General features: G+C 34.7%; 1 protein-coding gene across 2 annotated transcripts; it reads right to left on the reverse strand.

Annotated features, from left to right (window-relative positions):
- Positions 1-623: 623 nt before the first annotated feature.
- pxk (PX domain containing serine/threonine kinase) lies at positions 624-20,312 on the reverse strand. Of its 2 annotated transcripts, XM_067396464.1 has the most exons (19): positions 20,041-20,312; positions 18,246-18,296; positions 18,063-18,110; positions 17,740-17,926; positions 17,582-17,659; positions 16,620-16,693; positions 15,740-15,814; positions 13,014-13,118; positions 12,819-12,920; positions 12,329-12,490; positions 12,003-12,120; positions 8,981-9,059; positions 8,286-8,334; positions 8,122-8,199; positions 7,793-7,879; positions 7,634-7,697; positions 6,117-6,173; positions 5,629-5,656; positions 2,076-2,200 (listed from the first exon to the last, which is right to left on the reverse strand). In XM_067396464.1, exons 1-18 carry the CDS (start codon positions 20,152-20,154, stop codon positions 5,640-5,642), a joined length of 1,545 nt encoding a protein of 514 aa, XP_067252565.1. In that variant the 5' UTR covers positions 20,155-20,312; the 3' UTR covers positions 2,076-2,200; positions 5,629-5,639. The 2 variants fall into 2 exon arrangements, with proteins under 2 accessions (XP_067252564.1, XP_067252565.1); XM_067396463.1 differs by lacking the exon at positions 5,629-5,656 and having other exon boundaries at positions 624-2,200.
- Positions 20,313-20,531: the final 219 nt, after the last annotated feature.

Below are 20,531 nucleotides of genomic sequence, written 5' to 3' on the forward strand. Positions count from 1 at the left end.
ACTTTTGAACGGTAGTGTATAATGCTACAGAAGCTTTGTATTTCAGATAAATGCTGTTCTTTTGAACTTTCTATTCATCAAGGAATCCTGAAAAAAAAAGTACACAACTGTTTTCAACATTGAAAATAATCATAAATGTTTATTGAGCAGCAAATCAGCATATTAGAATGATTTCTGAAGGATCATGTGACACTGAAGACTGGAGTAATGATGCTGAAAATTCAGCTTTGCCACGAGAATAAATTACTTTGTAAAATATACAAATAGAAAACAGTTATTTTAAATTGTAATAATATTTCACAATATTACTGTTTTTACTGTATTTTTAATTAAATAAATGCATCTTGGTGAGCAGACGAAACTTCTTTATAGAACACTAAAAATGTTACAGATCCCAAAATTTTGAACGGTAGTGTATATAGAGGAAATAGTATCTGAATGTTTGCATGTTTACTAAATATCATTAATAAAATAAATATTAAAAAAAGATACATAAATTTACATGCATATATATACACAGGGGTTAGATTTTATTTTCTTACAATAATATAATATAATTTCTAATATATTATTGACTATATCTATCTATACATAGTAGTTATTTACTAGTTTATAGTTAGAAGAAGGACTCAAACCACATGAGATCTGTTTCATTGTCTTTACTTCAATGTTCACAACTAAAAGCACAAGACCATTCTTTTAAAATTTCGCCAATACAAGTTTATTATAGAACAGGGAAAACACTTTTTAGCAGTTTGAGGATGTTCACCTCCAGTGCTTATAACAACGGTTCTGGCAACTGTACAGAGGCAAACATCAGTGGCAAATTTCCTCAATATCAAACGCGTTGATTCCTCTGCTGTTCTCGGACATACACAAGTCTCTTTGTAAACTTTTGAACATTTCTTCTTCTCAAGACCACTGCTAAATATTCAGTGGTAAAGTGCTGTAGCGAAAATGGAAACATTATTAAATTCTTCCCCCACGATAATAACAAAGCTAAGAATATGCATTACGATATTTAGCTGTAATGTTTTCAGTGTCTGTATGAATCTATGTACAAATGGGTTTACTGTTACAAGAGCAAAAGATTAACTATTGTGCAGTATTGTACATTGTTTAGGTTACAAATGAATCTGGTTTGAACATGAATTACAGAAGGTACTTTCTCTCGATATATGTGTGCAAAACAAGACATAACTTCCATTTACCACCAGGCTGCAACAATCACTAGGATTGGATGGCGTAAGTGACATCACAATGGCCATTATATAATCATATCAGTGGTAAAACAAAGCCATTGTTTTTCTAGTACAGAGACTGTGTCATTAAGGGGCATAAATGATAAACGCGTCGTTTAAATGTCGCTATTCGTGCAACATGTTGATTGTGATCTTGCAGAACAGGAATACGAATATTACTTTCTTCTGAAAGAAAATAAGAACAATGTAGCTCAATATTTCCGCAGGAAAAAAACGTAGAGAACAAATAACGCTCTCAGCTTTTGTAGGCACAATGGTAAATGTGGCAAATGCTTAAAAAACATCATCCCAAACCCTCCAAAATGAACCATAACCAAAGTTGAATTAAAATGTCAGAATCAAACATCACTCATTTTATGAAGCAATAATAAAATCCAGTTACATTTCCATTCAAAGTAAATGTGCTGCCCGCATTCTCCACCAACTTTTGTCCTTTCCTTCAGAAGCCAGTACTTTAAAATGTAGATGGTAAACGTTTTCGCCCGAATGAGCGCGCATGTCCATTTTAGATATGACAGCTGGTCCAAACAGAATTGTTTAGGCTACATTGAGCAGCTTAAAAAAAATTCAGGGCTCCATTGGAATTAAATGTGAATAAAACAAACATCAAAAAAGTCCAGATACAAACAGTCACTCTTCACTGCTAGACGCAAGTTGCTAAAAGACTTTGAGTGGACGAATTGCACTAAAACAAAGATCAAAGATCAAAGCAATTTTTTTTTTTCACAAATGTGGGATGCTGCGGTCAACAGTATCTGCTTTTTTTAGTTTGCCTTTGTTGAAGGACTGGATGGAGCTGAGGAGGGCGCCCCGGCCCACGCCGTTGGCACTGGGAGGTGAGAGAGATGGAGGGATGGGTTCACTCCCAGGAGGAGGAGGGGGAGGAGGAGGAGGAGGAGGAGGAGCAGCAGCAGCGGGGGGAGGAAGAGGAGGTGCTCCTGCGGGAATCAGAAAACAGTCCATCAATATCGGTCACGTTTTAGTAATATAACTACTCAGAATCTTCTGCGGTATGTAAACAGGAAGTTATAAAATACAACAGCCATTCAGAATGATACACTTACCACAAAAGGCAACATTTAAAGTCAACATGAAAGCATTTAGCAACCGATATTGATTTTTTTGATGGCCAATGTCGATATCTTAGAAAGCAGGGCAATATAAACCTGATATATAAATCATATTTTTTCAAATAAAAACAAGTTAACACTAATTTCATATACAGCACACAGTGAAAATGACATTAATATGACAGTGGACAAACGAATATAGCGCAGCATTGTTTGAAATCAAGGGTTTAAAGTTTGTCGTTTGCGCTCTCCTGTCTGCATTCAATTCACAGATTCGAGTAACCAGTTTTTATGCAGTCTACAAATACAAACTTCAGAATATCTCTTAAATGTTAGTGTTATTAGATTTTCAAAGACTTAAATTATATAAATGCGTATTTGCTGAAGGCTGACGATAGATAGTGTTTGCCTTTCTATTACTAATAATACAAAAGCAAAAGCTATAACAAGTTTTCGCATACTGTTTACTTTCTTTGTTTGACAGATTTATCTACTAACATATCATATAGGACTGTTAAATAAAGACGGGAAAACTAAGGCGGAGAATGGGAGCGCTGTGTGCCAAGGCATTCTCAGTGCTGTCAAAATAAAAGACCTGCTCCTGACACACCGGCCGATGCCGACAATAGAAAAATTCCAGATATCAGCTGATGTATCAGTCTTGGTGCTATATTGATCGGCCAGTACAAAAAAAATTAATTATTAAATAAAAAAATAATAAAAATAATTTAAAACATTTATATTTAATATAAATGTAATAAGTAAATATAATATAATACAATATTTTGTGATAAAAATATAATTTAAAATATAATTATTATGTAGTACTTACAAATATGAGGATTAGAAAGAAAATTTCCATTTCATATTGACTTTAAATACCATAAAGCTGATTTGTCGATACTGTGAGCAATCACCTTCTTGAAAATAAGTGATGGACAGCATGACTCGTGCCTTCTGAACCAATCAGCAAGATGCATGTATCATCAACAACTAGTTGTGCTCGGTTGCATTTGCTTTAAAGGGTCATGAAACTCTTAACTAAATTTTCTGAGATTTTAACAGAGTTATGTGTGAAGACAATGTTACCATCCACTAGTTTAAATGTGGGAGAAAACTAGTTTAATGTAATCTTTTTTGCATTGTTTTCAACTTCCAGGTTGAAAATAGTGCAAAATTTGTATACAAAATTCATCTTTGTGACAGGATGTGACGTTTTCCTGTATTTTGGTACATCGATGACTCATCTGTGTCTCGTAATTATTCCTGAGACTGTGTGTCCTTGTCCTATGAGAAGATGCCTTGCTTAGTTATTCATGACAGCATGCTTGGATTTCCCATGACAGGCGCTTCAATCAGTGAGATCGCATACAGTAGGCTGAGTGAAAGATGCAGTAATGGGTCAAAAACAAGCGTTTGTTTTTGCTTTGTAAGAGTTTCTGCGTCGCACAAATTCCCTTCAATAGATCCTCAGTCTCCGACACAAACACGATTCATCCACACTGCAAGTTTAAACGGTTTTCACGTTCCTTTAACCAATTAGACCAATTAGATATTAAAGATCCAACAACGTGTTCATATATATTTTTGATGCAGATTATGAAAGCGAACGGCTGTGCATTTATTTGTGCATTAAAAGATAGCTGTCACAGGATATGTATGTCATTTACAGTGAGCTTACAAAGCATGTGTATATTGTGTTGTTTAATGGTAAATTGCAGCATGCATTTGTGGGAAGCTTTGATGCTTTTAACTCAATGAACGTGAAATAAAACTGTCGTCAGTCTCCTGTCTTCCCCCTCCACTCCACAGCTCTATGGCAAGCCGTTTTGACTTTTATTCACATCTCAGGATATGAATTCTTGATATCAACAATTCAGTTGTTGATATCAGGAATTACATTTCCACTAGTAACAATGTTAATTCTTGACATCAACATTTGAATTTCCACTAGTAAATTGATATCTTGATATCTGTAATTGTATTTTCACTAGTGAAATGTCACCATAGGCTGCCATTCAAATTCAATTGTTGATATCAAGAATTGAGTTCTTACTAGTTGAAATTCCAGTTTCACATATCAGAAATAAAGTTCTTACTAGTAAAAATGGTAATTTTTGGTATCAAGAATTCAATTGTCACTAGTTAAAATGTCAGTTCTTGATATCAACAATTGAATTGCTACTAGTAAAAATGTTCATTTTTGATATCTGAAAATGTATTTCTGATATCAATATAATTTCAGACATCTAAAATGGCTTTCTTACTAGTAACAATCACATTCATGATATCAGAAACTAACATTGTGACTAGTGAAAATCAAATTATTGATATCAAAAACGAACATTTTTACTAGTACCAATTAAATTTTTGATAAAGAACTGACATTTCAACTAGTGACAACTGAATTATTGATAGCAAAAATTATTATTTTTACTAGTAAGAACTGTATTTCTGATATGTGAAATTGGAATTTCAACTAGTAAGAAATCAGCTCTTGATATCAACAATTGAATTTGAATGGCAACCTATGGTGACATTTCACTAGTGAAAATACAATTACAGATATCAAGAATTCTAGTTTTTACTAGTGGAAATATAATTCTTGAAATCAAAAATTAGCATTTTAACTAGTGAAAACTGAATTCCTGATATCAAGAATTAGCATTTTAACTAGTGAAAATTGAATTGTTGATATCAAGAATTAGCATTTTAACTAGTGAAAATTGAATTGTTGATATCAAGAATTCATATCCTGATAATTAATAAAAGTCAAAACGGCTTGCCATACAGCTCACCCCGCCCACTTTTCAAGCATTTTTCAAAACTATGATGAGAACTGACTGCTGCTGAAACAGGGGGTTTCATGACCCTTTAAGACCACATTTTTTTAATTCTTCATTCAAAAGATAATTTTTAAAAAAATCTTAAAAACAAGTCAGTTACTAGTCATGTCAGTTATCAGTTACTGTTGTCTGTTTCTAATATATGCATATATAAGAAGAAAAAAAAACAACAACCATCACAATCCACAAAAACAAAATGCTTGTTAGAAAGAGAATTTACCCTCAGAAAAGTCCTAAAAAGCCCAATTTGTGCCTAAATAGACAATTGCAGATTGTGAACTTTTAAAGTTGCATTAACCCATCTCAGTAGCTGAAAAACTGGCTGGACAGACCTCATTTGCATGCATTTGCATGCATTAATATTGCTGTGGGGAATCAGAATGTACTACTGAGGGAGGGTGAGCTGCAACTTTACAGTGGATATAGATTATTATTATTGAATTACTTTACCCCACACACGTTCAAAATGGCGCATGCTCTAGTTTTGAAGACAGCATATAAGAGAGAGAGAGAAAGAGAGAGAGAGAGAGAGAGAGAGAGAGAGGCACACACAAGTTACTGATCATATCAGAATGAGACGACACATCGGATGATTATGATCTGGTAAGATGAATGGAGATTGCAACTGATTTCAGAAGGAATTTGATGATTGATCGTGGAAATGAGAGAGATTAGGTCATGATTGATTTCTATTTGATAGAAAAAAAACAGGAGATGTTAATGCGCCGGTTACAATCGAAGACATTTTACCACATCATGCAACAAATTTATGAATACAGAATTACTTGTGATTTATTGGGAAAACTTTGATAGTTTTTAAGGACATATTAACTGTTGAAGGGAAATGTTTGTAGAAAAATGCATAAACCAGGAAAAACAAACTCTTTTGATGAAGTTTACATAATGATGGAGGATGGACAGTTACAAACGGGACATACCTGGTAGAGGAGTGGGTGAGGATGGGCAGGTTGGAGGTGAACTCGCCCCAGAACCTGCTAGAAGACCATTGATATGATTTTACTATATTTGTACACTGACAGCGGCATCTTAGATCAAGTAGTAATAAAGTTCAACAGAAGGGTACTGGTAGTAAAAAGCAGATTTTCTGTAGAAATGATAAACCTTTGAAGATTTACGATGAGCACCAAAGTTGTTAGCTATGGTATTTGCTTTAATAAAAGGATAAGTTAACTTCAGAATTAAACATTCTTCAGTCAAGAAGAAATTAAGGTTTTTGAGGAAAACATTCCAGGATTTTTCTCCATATAGTCGACTTCAATAGGGTTCAATAGGTTGAAGGTCCAAATTGCAGCTTTAAAGGTCTCTACACAATCCCAGATGAGGAATAAGGGTCTTATCTAGGGAAACGACTGGTCATTTTCTAAAAAAATATATAAAAATTTGTATATACCCATCATCGTTGTTTTATCTTTTTTTGTAGAGGCTGTTTGACTTGCATGTTCGCTTTGTAGACACTGGATCGGTCCTTCCGTCTATCTCATGCATGACCTTTCCAAAGTGATTACATAATGCGTGCCACATCACACAGCAGTGCAAGATGAACATTTGTGGTTAAAAAGTATATAATTTTTGTTTTTTGCAAAAAATTGCAACTGCAATTTGGACCTTCAACCCGTTGTACCCTGTTAAAGTCCACTATATGAAGAAAAATCCTGGAATGTTTTCTTCAAAAACCTTAATTTCTTTTCGAGTAAAGAAAGAAAGACATGAACATCTTTGGATGACAAGGGGTGAGTAAATTATCAGGAAATTTGAATACTGTGCACTAATCCTTTAATAGAATTCACAAATCTTTTTTCTGCAGAATTGGACTTCATAACTCACAATTGCTAGTTTATATCTCCAATTATGAGAAAAAAGTTAGAATTGCGAGATACAATAATCTTTTAAATTAGTTTATTCAGTGGTGGAAACAAGCTTTCATACAGTCAGTGTCATGTGCACTTAATTATAATAATAAAAAAAAATGTTTAGTTACTGTGTGAGTTAGACATCAAGTATACAGTCTTTTATTCAAAACAAAAAGTACCTGAAAAAGACTAAAGTTTGTAATATTGTGATGTATCTTGGAGCATGTTGGTTTGGTTCATGTTTCTAAACTCTTTACTGAAGAGTATATTCATCTCAAGTGATCCAAAAATTGTAAAGTTGGATGCTTGACCATTTTTAATTTTCCTATTTTGCTATTTATTTATTTAATTTATTTATATATTTTTTACTTGAGATTAGCTTATTTAACCACAAAAAAGAAGAACATTTAATATTACCAAGCAACCTCTACTGGTCCATTTGAGATGGACAAACCCTGAAGACTTTTCCAAAATCCCTATGGAGAAAATATTTCCGGAACCCTGAATGCCGAAAATGTAAATTTTGGCATTAAATTACAGTTATTTATAAATGAAGGAAAGTTTAATAATTCATAAAAACTTACCAGAGTTATTATTGTATTTGACAGAGAGATCCTCCTCGTTTTCATATGTCGACTGTCTCGATTTCTGGAACCAGAAAAGCCATTTTTGGACCATTATGTTTAAGAAAAAAATTGTTCTGTGTGAATCCTAATTATGGTAAAACGTTTAAACTCATGTACCTTTCTGGCCAAGATCTTCCTCTTCCGCTTCTCCTCCTCTGAGCCGTGGTGCGACTGCGCTCGCGTCAACCTCTTGTGCTGGTGGATCTGAAAACACACAAGGTTTCGGTTAGGTAAACTTAACGGGACTTTCGAAGAAAAGTTGCATGGATTTTCCTGTTGTGTCAGACATCAGGGTTGATGAAAATGAGGAGAGTATTACATTTTATTCAACTTATCTACATTGAAATGACCGAATTTGTGCTTGCGAAACCGTGGCATAATGTTCCTTAAGCAAGCCGAACATTTGTTACACAAGAGACCAAAAGTGAACAAAGCAGTGCACTAACCGTCCTCTGTTCCTCCACTAGACGCTTCTCCAAGCATTCTTTAGACGATTTCAGAGCCTCTTTTAATTTGGAGCTGATCTGGAGTTCGGAAAAAAGGAACAAATAATCAATTATTTAGTAAAAACAAAGACTGTTTATTTTTTACTTTCGTTTGATTCGTTTACCTTAAACTGGGGTTTCTCCGAGTTATACAGCAGCACATCATTGAATAACCTGTTAGAACGAGAGTCAAACTCAGCAACCGTTTCTGCCTCAGTCTCAAACAATGTCAATATTCACAATTACTGCTCGGTTTTCAACCACATGCTTTGGATTCACAATAACGTGACAGTTTTATAATAAAGACTTTTGTACTCATGACAGTGTTATTTTAGTATCATTGAGATACTATTATAGTTTCATTAATATTTTGAATTAGATGTTATGTTTATATCTTCCATTTTCATTTAAATTGCCAACTAGACAAAATAAAAAGTTTTAATATAATAATATATTTTAATTTCAGTTATGATCGTAATCCTGACTCACAAAACTTGTCATGAACAGGTCTGGGGTCATATTTCACCCCAAAAACAATAGTAAATTTTGTTTTGCATTTAGAAATCGAACCCTAATTTTTGCACCTTTGCAGTTTGACATTATTTTCATGATATTAAGCAATAAATGGATTAACTCATGACAATTATGCCAATAATTTTTATGTATAAAATAATTTATATATTATATTATATTGTAAAAACAATGAAAATGTAATATATAAAAATATAATGATAAAAGAAAAAAAATTAAGTAATTGCTTATATCTTATTCTTTTTGTGAGATTAACTGCTGAGCACAAGGCTTGAATATCATAACTCACGGTGTTTGTAGGAGTTGGGAAACGGTTGGCATTCCCGTTTTGCAAGCTTCTGTGGACAGGATGGACTGAAGTACCGAGACTGTGGGAAAATGGAAAACAAACGGTTACATATTACATAAAACCATTAACTACAAACATTTGACAAACACGCTTTAGGATTCCTGCTGTAGGCCGTTAACTATTGTATAAAACTGTACAACAGCTAATGTTTTTTAGCTTCAACTTATTAAATGAACTACAACTAATTTACTTATTGATTTAGTCTATTATACATACAACATCCATGCTTTCCACGTTCAGACAGTAATCTGATCAGTGCTACTATGTGCCTGCTTGCATGCTCATATATTAAATAGTTTGGCTAATTTAATTATGCTTACAATAAGAGTCTAGTACATTTTACCATGATTAATGTGCCCCTATTATGCTATTTTAATGATTCCTAATTTTGTTTTGGAGGTCTCCTACAATGTTTACATGCATCCAAGGTAAAAAAAACAAACAAAAAAAAAAACTTTTTCTTATAACATACATTGAAGCATCACCTCTTTTCCCACAGTGTCTGAAACAAGGATTCGGTCTCTCTAAACCCCTCCTTTCTGAAAGCTTACTATTCTCCGACTGGTCAGATGGCCCAGTCTGTTGTGATTGCTCTACTCTGCTCTGATTGGTCAGATGGCCCAGTCTGGGCTGCGTTCAGCCCCGACAAAACGTTGTAAAGGTTTTTAAACAGAAATGGTGGGGAGTTGAACACCCTGTTCTGATGATGCAAGAGTTGCAACTATGGCAGCTGAGAAAGCCATTCTTTGTGTTCTTCTTGAAGAATTTTCAGAGCCTGATGAAATCGGTATAAATGCGTGTTTAATACTGCAAAATACACTCGATGTTACAGTCACTGCCCTTGCTGTGCAGAATAAGAGAGAACATCAATTAAGAAAACACTTAATTACGATTGTGTATGAAATTTGCAATAGAAAATAAACTTGCCTTGCAATGAAGCCAAAAATATAAACAACTGCAAACCCGATTCCAAAAAAGTTGGGACACTGTACAAATTGTGAATAAAAACAGAATGTAATGATGTGGAAGTTTCAAATTTCAAAATTTTATTCAGAATACAACATAGATGACATATCAAATGTTTAAACTGAGAAAATGTATCATTTTAAGGGAAAAATAAGTTGATTTTAAATTTCATGGCATCAACACATCTCAAAAAAGTTGGGACAAGGCCATGTTTACCACTGTGTGGCATCTCCTCTTCTTCTTATAACAGTCTGCAAACGTCTGGGGACTGAGGAGACAAGTTGCTCAAGTTTAGGAATAGGAATGTTGTCCCATTCTTGTCTAATACAGGCTTCTAGTTGCTCAACTGTCTTAGGTCTTCTTTGTCGCATCTTCCTCTTTATGATGCGCCAAATGTTTTCTATGGGTGAAAGATCTGGACTGCAGGCTGGCCATTTCAGTACCCGGATCCTTCTTCTACACAGCCATGATGTTGTAATTGATGCAGGATGTGGTCTGGCATTGTCATGTTGGAAAATACAAGGTCTTCCCTGAAAGAGACGATGTCTGGATGGGAGCATATGTTGTTCTAGAACTTGGATATACCTTTCAGCATTGATGGTGCCTTTCCAGATGTGTAAGCCGCCCATGCCACACGCACTGATGCAACCCCATACCATCAGAGATGCAGGCTTCTGAACTGAGCGCTGATAACAACTTGGGTTGTCCTTGTCCTCTTTAGTCCGGATGACATGGCGTCCCAGTATTCCAAAAAGAACTTCAAATTTTGATTCGTCTGACCACAGAACAGTTTTCCATTTTAAATGAGCCTTGGCCCAGTGAAAACACCTGCGCTTCTGGATCATGTTTAGATATGGCTTCTTTTTTAACCTATTGAGTTTTAGCCAGCAGCGGCGAATGGCACGGTGGATTGTGTTCACCGACAATGTTTTCTGGAAGTATTCCTGAGTCCATGTTGTGATTTCCATTACAGTAGCATTCCTGTATGTGATGCAGTGCCGTCTAAGGGCCCGAAGATCACGGGCATCCAGTATGGTTTTCCGGCCTTGACCCTTACGCACAGAGATTGCTCCAGATTCTCTGAATCTTTGGATGATATTATGCACTACAGATGATGATAACTTCAAACTCTTTGCAAACTCTGAGAAACTCCTTTCTGATATTGCTACACTATTTTTCGCCGCAGCATTGGGGGAATTGGTGATCCTCTCCCCATCTTGACTTCTGAGAGACACTGCCACTCTGAGAGGCTCTTTTTATACCCAATCATGTTGCCAATTGACCTAATAAGTTGCAAATTGGTCCTCCAGCTGTTCCTTATATGTACATTTAACTTTTCCAGCCTCTTATTGCTACCTGTCCCAACTTTTTTGGAATGTGTAGCTCACATGAAATCCAAAATGAGCCAATATTTGGCATGACATTTCAAAATGTTTCACTTTCAACATTTAATATGTTGTCTATATTCTATTGTGAATAAAATATAAGTTTATGAGATTTGTAAATTATTGCATTCCTTTTTTATTCACAATTTGTGTCCCAACTTTTTTGGAATCGGGTTTGTACATCATCATGTTGATATGCTATATTTTTACTACAAAACTCTTACGACAAGCTCTGATTGGTCAGATGGCCCAGTCTGTTGTGATTGATCTACCACTTACAGCATGCGTCGGAAACCAAAAACCCATTACCATTTCTGAATTTCAGCTCCAGATCTTCCTTAACACTTGATACGAATAGTAACGATGGTGTTGGTTTTATTGTATTAATTCAAGCATGAGTCCTTTGAAAGTGCATGCAACATGGTAAGTTTCGATTCTTTGGGAGACAATTACTTATTTATCGTGATCTTTGAAACTTTGCATTCACAAACAAATATATTACATTACACAGTACATGAAAAGCATAATAGGGGCACTTTAAATCCATTTTTTTCTGTGGGCTGGTCATACTCCAGAGAACATTAATAATGTGAACAGAAGATCATACTGACCTACAGATGGGAACGGGGCGGGAGGATACTGATCTATGGGCACAGCATCGGGCGGACGGCCATATGTCATTTCATAAAGCAAGTGTCCAAATGAGTAGATGTCTATGCTTTCTGTTGTCTGATAAAAGGAAAAACATCAGCTTTTCATTATCACACATTTTAAAATAACATTTAAATTATTTAATATTAATAAGAAAATAAAAACAATTAATGAGTTAAATATTAATATTAAAAACTAACAAATATTTAAATTTTTTATTAATTATTGTTTAATCATTTCATTTGTAATTTTTCATTAATGTAATAATTTATAAAAGGTATCTTACATTAATTTTCCTGAACTGTGTTACATAGGGACGGTAATATGACGGCAGTCCCAGTAATGAATTCTCTATATCCAACAATTTACACGTGTTCTCCTCGATCAGGACATTAGACGCATGGAGATGCCCGTACGGAAAACCCTTGTCATGGAGAAATTTTAGTGCCTGGAATAAAACAGAAAATACATATTTACATTAAAGTTTGAGGTAAATATACAATACCATTTAAATGTTCGGGGTCAGTAATTTTTTTTATGTTTTTGAAAGCAGCCTCTTATGCTCAACAAGGCAGCATTTATTTGATGAAAAATACAGTAAAAACTGTAATATTGTGAAATAATATTACAATTTAATATAACTTTTCTATCAAAGAATCCTTACACAGGAAGTTTGAGAAATATCAAGAAGTGTTGCACAGTATAAAAAAGACCTACAAATCAAGTTTTGTAAAACTGGTTATTTTGAACATAAACTGTTTAAAGTCATAACAGACCTCCAGAATCTGTCTTCCGTATGTTCGGATTTGCTGCAGCTCCAAACCCTGGATCTTTTTAGGATTGCAGTATTTCTTCAGAAAGGGCTCTTTGGGCTTCACCTGAAGGATCGACAAAATTCAAGAGTTACAATCTGAAACAAATTAAAAGTTACAATCTGAAAACACATTTCAGTCAAGGTAAAGAAAACAAACCTTGCAAATGTGATCCCTAAGCGTTCCTTTCTCACTGAAAACTCTAATGACAAGTGCAGACGATTCACTGCTAGTGGCGAAACTGATGGGTGAGATGTTAGAATGCTACGGAAAAAAAACAACAAAAAAAAAAACACAAAAGTCAGAAACATCCAAACACTTCATACTAAACTTGCTTTTTGAGTGTTTTTCTCCATGCAAAAGTCACTGACACAATTTTAGGATGTTGCTGGAATTGCTATTCGTTGCTAAGATGTTCTGGTCGGTCGCTAAGTATATAGTATATTTCTATTAGACGTATAAGATATGTTTGTAGAAAACTGTACGAATGTAACCCGGAAACAGGAAGCCTTATTTTGCCTTCAGGTCACGATGACCCACACTTCAGCATTTCTGTGATAAACAATCAGAGCACAAGCCGGCACCAGTCACTAATTCATTCAATGATATTAAGCTTCTCTTTTTGATTTACATGTTATGGAAACTTATACATGGTTTTTAATATATTCTCTTGATTTAAAAAAAAAAAAAAAAAGACCAGTTGGTGGCACGCCACTATTAAAGAGAAAAAAGACAGGTAAGGAATTATTTGTGGCATGCGAAAGGAGGTTGGGTTAATAAAAAGCAAAGAAAGTGAAGATAACCGAGATTGTTAGATATACAGCTGGCATCTCGACTTTGTTGTCTGAACCAATAAAGTCTGATCTTTGGCACCTGGAACTTTTTGAGATATTTTTGCAAAGGAGAGAAGACTTTTTCTACAATTTCTTTGATATTTTGGATCTCCTGCATGTTTTCCCATGAGCCTCATGATCAGAAATGACCTTGTCATGCTTTCCTCATTACTGTGCATCTCAGCTGGATTGCTTTAATCTGCTCGTCTGGAATGTAGACATCATGATCAGATGCCCGCCTCCACCTGACTGAAGACTTGCCTTGAGGTAACCATTAAAGGAATAGTTCATCCAAAAATGAAAATTCGGCCATTAATTACTCGCTCGCATTTCGTTCCAAACCCATACCGGAACACAAACAGCAAAATACGAGCGATTTCTGTCCCTCCATTGAAAGTCTATTACCCAAATCTGAAACTGTGAATCGAGCAGTTTAATCAAAGTTTTCAGAAGAGATATGATTGCTTTACATGTTGAACAGATCTAATTTAGGCTTTTATTCACATGTAAACATTGATCAGCGAACATACATGGAGCACTCATATATGTTAACAGAAGGCCAAGCATGAGAACCAATGAGGTTCGTTCTTGCGCATCACGCAAGTACGGTTGAGTTTCCGTTTAACATATCTGATGTGCTCGATGTATGTGTGATGATCAATGTTTATATGTGAATAAAAGCTTAAATTAAATCTGACATCATATAAAGCGATTGTGTCTGTGATAGTTTGGGGTAAAGAGACTTTCAATGGAGGGACAGAAATCTCTGAATCTCTCTTCATTAAAAAGATCTTTGTGTTTCGAAGATGAATGAAAGTCTTTCGGGTTTGGAGCGACATGAGTGTGAGCAATTAATGACAGAATTTTTGGGCGAGATAACCCTTTAACGAAAACTAAAGCTATTATAAACATTTCTGTTCATTGAAATAAAACTGACATAAAATAAAATGCAAATATTAAGTGAAAAACTTTTTTGCCTTAGAAACTAACAAAAATACACTTAAGTTGAAGCACTAAAATCACTAACTGAACATAAATAAAAACTAAGGGTACGTTTAAACGTCAACAAAGTACTAAAAATGGAAAAGTTTTCCTTCATATTTTTCATCTATAGACAACAACATTGTCAAAACTACCCCCATTCACACGGATCTGAGAAAACGACTAAAAATGCTATATTATTCACACCAAGCCAGTAGTAGGTGAGGTCACTTTGTAAAGAAACACATCACAAGCCTATAGACTGAAGATGTAATATGCATGAACATGATGTCACGTTTTCACAATTCACGTTTTTTAGACAAATCCGGTATTATTTTCAAAAACTTGCACTTTGTAGTCCTTTTTCAAAAGTTCTGGTCCCTAAAAATCTGTATATAGTTGAAAACTGTGTCTTGCAAATGGCCCCTTAAACTGAATTTAAACTAACAAAAACAACAAAAGCACACGCAATTACTAAAAATTAAACTGAAATTAAAACTAAAAGCGAATTCAAATAATTTATAGCAACTATAATAGTGCATACAACAAATAACACTGTGTCTAACCCGTGTTCGGGTGTCTACACATGACTTTAATGGAGTCTTTTGTAGAGATGGGCTCTCAGTGATCGGTTTAATCTGGCAGCACGGCTGCTGAAGTTGAGGACGCAGGAAAAACAAGAGCACATGACAGTGTTCGCACACAAAACATCCAAACATTCGGGTCTGTACACAAAGACATCCTTCACAGCTATGCAATTAAACACAATAAAAGTGAAATGATATATTCCTATTTGTTTTGCATTACAATAACTGCATAAAATATACAAATATTGAGTCTATTGATGTCTATTGTCAATTCATTACTAAAAGATCATTATACTGCAACAATGGTTTGATGAATAATAAATAATTATTACTATTATATTTATGCTAAATTGATTTGCAATCTAAATGGACGTAAATTTGTTTTAAGCACTAACAACCACCAGAAAACCCTAGCAACACTCTCACAACAAGTGTGCACCCATATATCAACGCTGGTAACCCCACACCCCATTTTAAGACTTACAGAAAACGTTGGAAGCAGCTTCATTGCAGACTGGAGATCTTTGTCTGACAGGAACTTATCAGGACCCAAATCAACCTATAGTTGATAAAGAAATGTATTACAGTCGGTACAAGGGTCACACAATGCTGTGACTAATTATAGAAGAGAATGAAAACAAATACGCAAACAGAGATTAGTAAGTTAGTTAAGCTCTTAATGCAGCCAAACAAAGTGTTGTTGAGTACAACAAACAAGATCTACTGCTTTAGGGTTACATAACAATGGGAGTTGAGGGAACAAAGTACTGGATTAAAGGGTTAGTTCACCCAAAAATAAAAATTCTGTCATTTATTACTCACTCTCATGTTGTTCTACATCCTTAAGACCTTCGTTCATCTTTGGAACACAAATTAATTTTTGATTAAATCCGATGGCTCAGCGAAGCCTGCATAGACAGCAATGGTACTTCCTCTCTTAAGATGCATAAAGGTACTATTTAAATCAGTTCATGTGGCTACAGTGGTTCTACCTTAATATTATAAAGCGACAAGAATAGTTTCTTGCGCCAAAAACAAAATAACAACTGAACAATATCTAATGATGGCCGATTTCAAAAAACTGCTTCATGAAGCTTCGGAGCTTTATGAATCGAATCAGTGGTTCGGAGCGCCAAAGTCACGTGATTTCAGCAGTTTGGAGGTTTGATACGTGATCCTCACTGAGCCATCGGATTTAATCAAAAATATCTTAATTTGTGTTCCGAAGATTAACGAACGACAGGAGGGTGAGTAATTAATGACATTATTTTCATTTTTGGGTGAACTAACCCTTTAACAGAGCAAGAGTATACAAAAAAAAGAAGTTTCTGATCGGTGTTTGTATGGGTCAAAACGAAACTTACCCAACTTAATACTTGTTTCTCTTTGGGCTGATCTTTGTCTTTGACCAAGAAATACCTCTTTCTCAATCGCCAGCCTATGAACAAACAGACATTAAGTGACTGAACAAATATAAATAAAAAGAAATATAAAAATTAAAAGTGATAATATAATAGCAATTTTTTTGCATTGTAAAATTCATTTGATAAATTATCAAATTTTCTGCTTTACATTTTCATTACTGTAACGTGTAAAGAAAAATCCATTCTCAGTGCCGTAATACAGTAACAAACAAACATCTAATTTAACTACTACACTTTACACATATTTTGTAAATGAAACAAAAATTAAATTCACATTTTTTGCATTACAGAAATGACAAAAAGAGTTTTATTTTACATTACGGTAATGACAATTTGCAGGAAAAACCTTATCTATCATGAAATGTTGCTATAATGGAAAAATTCCTACAAATAGACTTTTTTTATGAGCAAAATATAATATCCTATATTTTCTTTTTGATTTTGTGGTAAAATGACGCAAACACGTTCTAATAGGTAAATGTAAAAAAAATGTGTTAATAAATCTCCTTCTGAAAGAAACCAAACAGCAAGTTTCTTCTCAAATGTGTGTTCAGAGGATAAAAAAGTTCCCATGAGCCTCTGAAAGTCAGGAACCATCAATGTGTCAAAGTAAATTGCAGTGTCTGATGCTGGGATCCGAATATAAACAGTGCGTCATCATGAGAAACAAATCAATAAAACTTAAATCATTAACTTTTATAGTTGTGATGCTTCTCAAGGCACAATGTTAATCTTTCATGGTCAATGTAAAAGCCAATGCTGACCAATATAATAAACCAAAAATGTAATGATTAAATAATATATTATATAATACTACAGTAATATTTATAGTAATATAATATAATACATAATTGGATGGAAATTGTCAGTATTTGACCGAATAGCTGTACAGATTTACTCACCAATGTCTTTTAACGGCTCAATAACCTCCCATTTTGGATCGGATCTGAAGAACATGGACACCTGCTGTAAGGCTATTTCTGAAAAATAAGGAATGGAGGATTTTTAGACTAATTCTGATGCACAAAATCACATTTTTAGACTGTGAGGGGTGCATTACCTGTGTAGTTTGCGGAGTAATTATTAGTGTCAAGAAACTTTTTGACCAGCTCACAGCTGGAGAGGACGTGGTGACGGGTGATGTAGTTCAGATAGGCCTGAAGACCCTTCTGACGCTCTGCTATAAACTCTCGGTCCATGTTTCCTATCAGCTTCTTTGGAGGAAGTGGCAGGTTTAGGCCAGAAATCTACGAAGACAGAGAAATTGACTCACAGTTACTCTTTTGCTGATGAAAGAGTACTTCTTTGGAAACTGCAACTGTCAAACAAGCACATGGGAACGGATCCTATTTCATCACAAACTTGTTCTAACAGTTCACTTACCAGTAAACTATTATTCAGCATGTCAAAGTCACTGTATCGCCGGATGACCTGAAAAAATATCAAGACTAAAATCAGTCATTCTGCACATAACAAACATGATTATAGATAGATAGATAGATAGATAGATAGATAGATAGATAGATAGATAGATAGATAGATAGATAGATAGATAGATTAACTCACCGTCCAACTGTTGTCTGTGGAAACGCCCCTTTGGACTCGAATTATGTATTCCTGGGAAATATACATTAAAATAAGTAAAACAGCAAGACCCTGCAGACAAACTGGTTTAGCTGGTCTTCAGCCCCTGTTAACATCGCCAAACTAGTTCAGACTAGAAACCAAACTAAACAAGTCCATCTTTGAGTTTTAATTCTTCACAACATTGGGAATTCAAGAGACCGAAGTCACGTTGCCATGAATTTGTGGGTTTCATTGAAGAATTGTGAAGCAATATCAAAACAGGAAGTGAAAAGACTAAACGTAACCTAAAGTCTCCAAAAACCCTGCAGCAGCAACCTCGCGGTGACCTTGACGTTTATGGTGAAGTCCAGATGCTTATACTCATTAATGTTTGACTCTCCTTTAAAAATGTCACCTGACTAAAGACTAAAACAAGAGCAAAGGTGCTCAGTTTCCAGAATGCAACACTATTTTTTGGTTGACATCCACTCCACACAACTCCTGTATTAAGATCATCAACATTGTGACTTTCAGATAACAAAACAACAATAAATATATATTTAATCAATAAATCAATCATAATGATTTAGGTGTAGTTGTGAATCTAGTAAAACAAAACAAAACATTAAACAGGTTGTAAAGATTACAGAACCAAAAGTGGTTTACTAGATTGCACTTTCATATGATGGATCATAAGTGAACAGATGAGTAAATGAGAAAGGAAATACTCGTGTCTCTCGTGGCTCCGGCTTCAAAGCACAAGGAAATTATTTTCAGCACAAATGCAAATGACCACTTTTCAATTCCGCCTGTATAACCACAAGTACAGAGCCAGACTGGTTCAAATGTCACATGTGATCTACAGCATAGATGCTATCTGATTGAAAATGCTTGTAAATCTAATACATTTTTTTTAAAAATAAAAATGACCCTCTTAATCTTTAAAAAAAAAAAAAAATACAAGCTAATTTTACATATCACATTTCAGCTTATTTTATTTTAAATGCAAATCTTTTTAAAAGTATTTTTTTTATTTTTCAGATCTATTTTTATCAGCACATTCAAAGTTGATATTTGTTTACTAAATCTTTTAAATCGCTTAAAATAAAAATCCAAATATTTTCTATATGCGGACATTCAGAAATGTTTTTGACTAAATGTTTCCATTTCACTATGTTTGTATTAATTGTTCCAGTCTGTACGGTCTATAGACTACTTGTAAACAAGTCATCTTTGATACTAAATGCGATTAATTTTATATTAAATCTGCAAATAATCGAGAATCAACCACGTTGAACGTCCAAAAACCCTCTTAATCTTGTTAAAGAATAAAATAACAAGCTAATATTTACATATCACATTTCAACACGTTTTATTTTAAATGAAAATCTTTTGTAAGTATAAAAGTATTCAGAGTTATTTATAACAGCTCATTCAAAGATTATATTTGTTTACTAAATCTTTTAAATCGCTTAAAATAAAAATCCAGACATTTTTTATTTCTTCATTCAGAAATCTTTTTTTAAATTTGACTAAATTTTTCCCTTTCACTAAGTTTGCATCAATTGTTCCAGTCTGTACTGACTATAGTCTACTTGTAAACAAGTCATCTTTGATACTGAACGCGATTAATTTTACATTCAACGACAAATAATCGAGAATCAACGTCCAAAAACGCCATAATCGCCATTAATCCCGTCCAGCTGGCATTTAAATGCGCATTCACAATCGATGTGAAGGGTTTTATCCAGATCCAGATCGATCTAATCGAGACCCTCCGGGTGGTTCCGTTTACCGTGTGCGACTGTAAACTCTGGCTGGCCTCGATCACGGCGCTCAGCGGCACGGTGTCGTCCAGCGGCGGCTTCCTGCCGGACATCGGCTGCGGCTGCTGCTCCATGAACGCCATCCCGGATCAAAACAACACTAAACAGCCCCGGTTCGACAGGGTTCGGTAGCCGAGAGCCCGCCCCTGTCGGTAAAGGGACGTGACGGTTCACTGCGCGACTGTGCTTGTGACAACGTGGGAGAAACGAATCAGAAAGTGCCAGTGAAATGTGACGTAGATGTTATGGCTGAGAGGAGCTCGTCCACTCTGTAGTGCGCGCTCTCGAGTGAAAGTGAATGACGCCGCATTTTTGTTTTATATTTACCAATATTACATTGTCTATTTTAAAAATACAAAATTTAATTAATGATTTCTATAGTACTTCTGTTGTATTTTCCTGACAATAAAATGTAAAAGAAATAAAGAAAGCGACTGCCGCCATGTTATAGTAAGTGCAC

Source organism: Chanodichthys erythropterus, chromosome 10, assembly GCF_024489055.1.
Source record: "Chanodichthys erythropterus isolate Z2021 chromosome 10, ASM2448905v1, whole genome shotgun sequence".
NCBI classification, from domain to species: Eukaryota; Metazoa; Chordata; class Actinopteri; order Cypriniformes; family Xenocyprididae; genus Chanodichthys; species Chanodichthys erythropterus.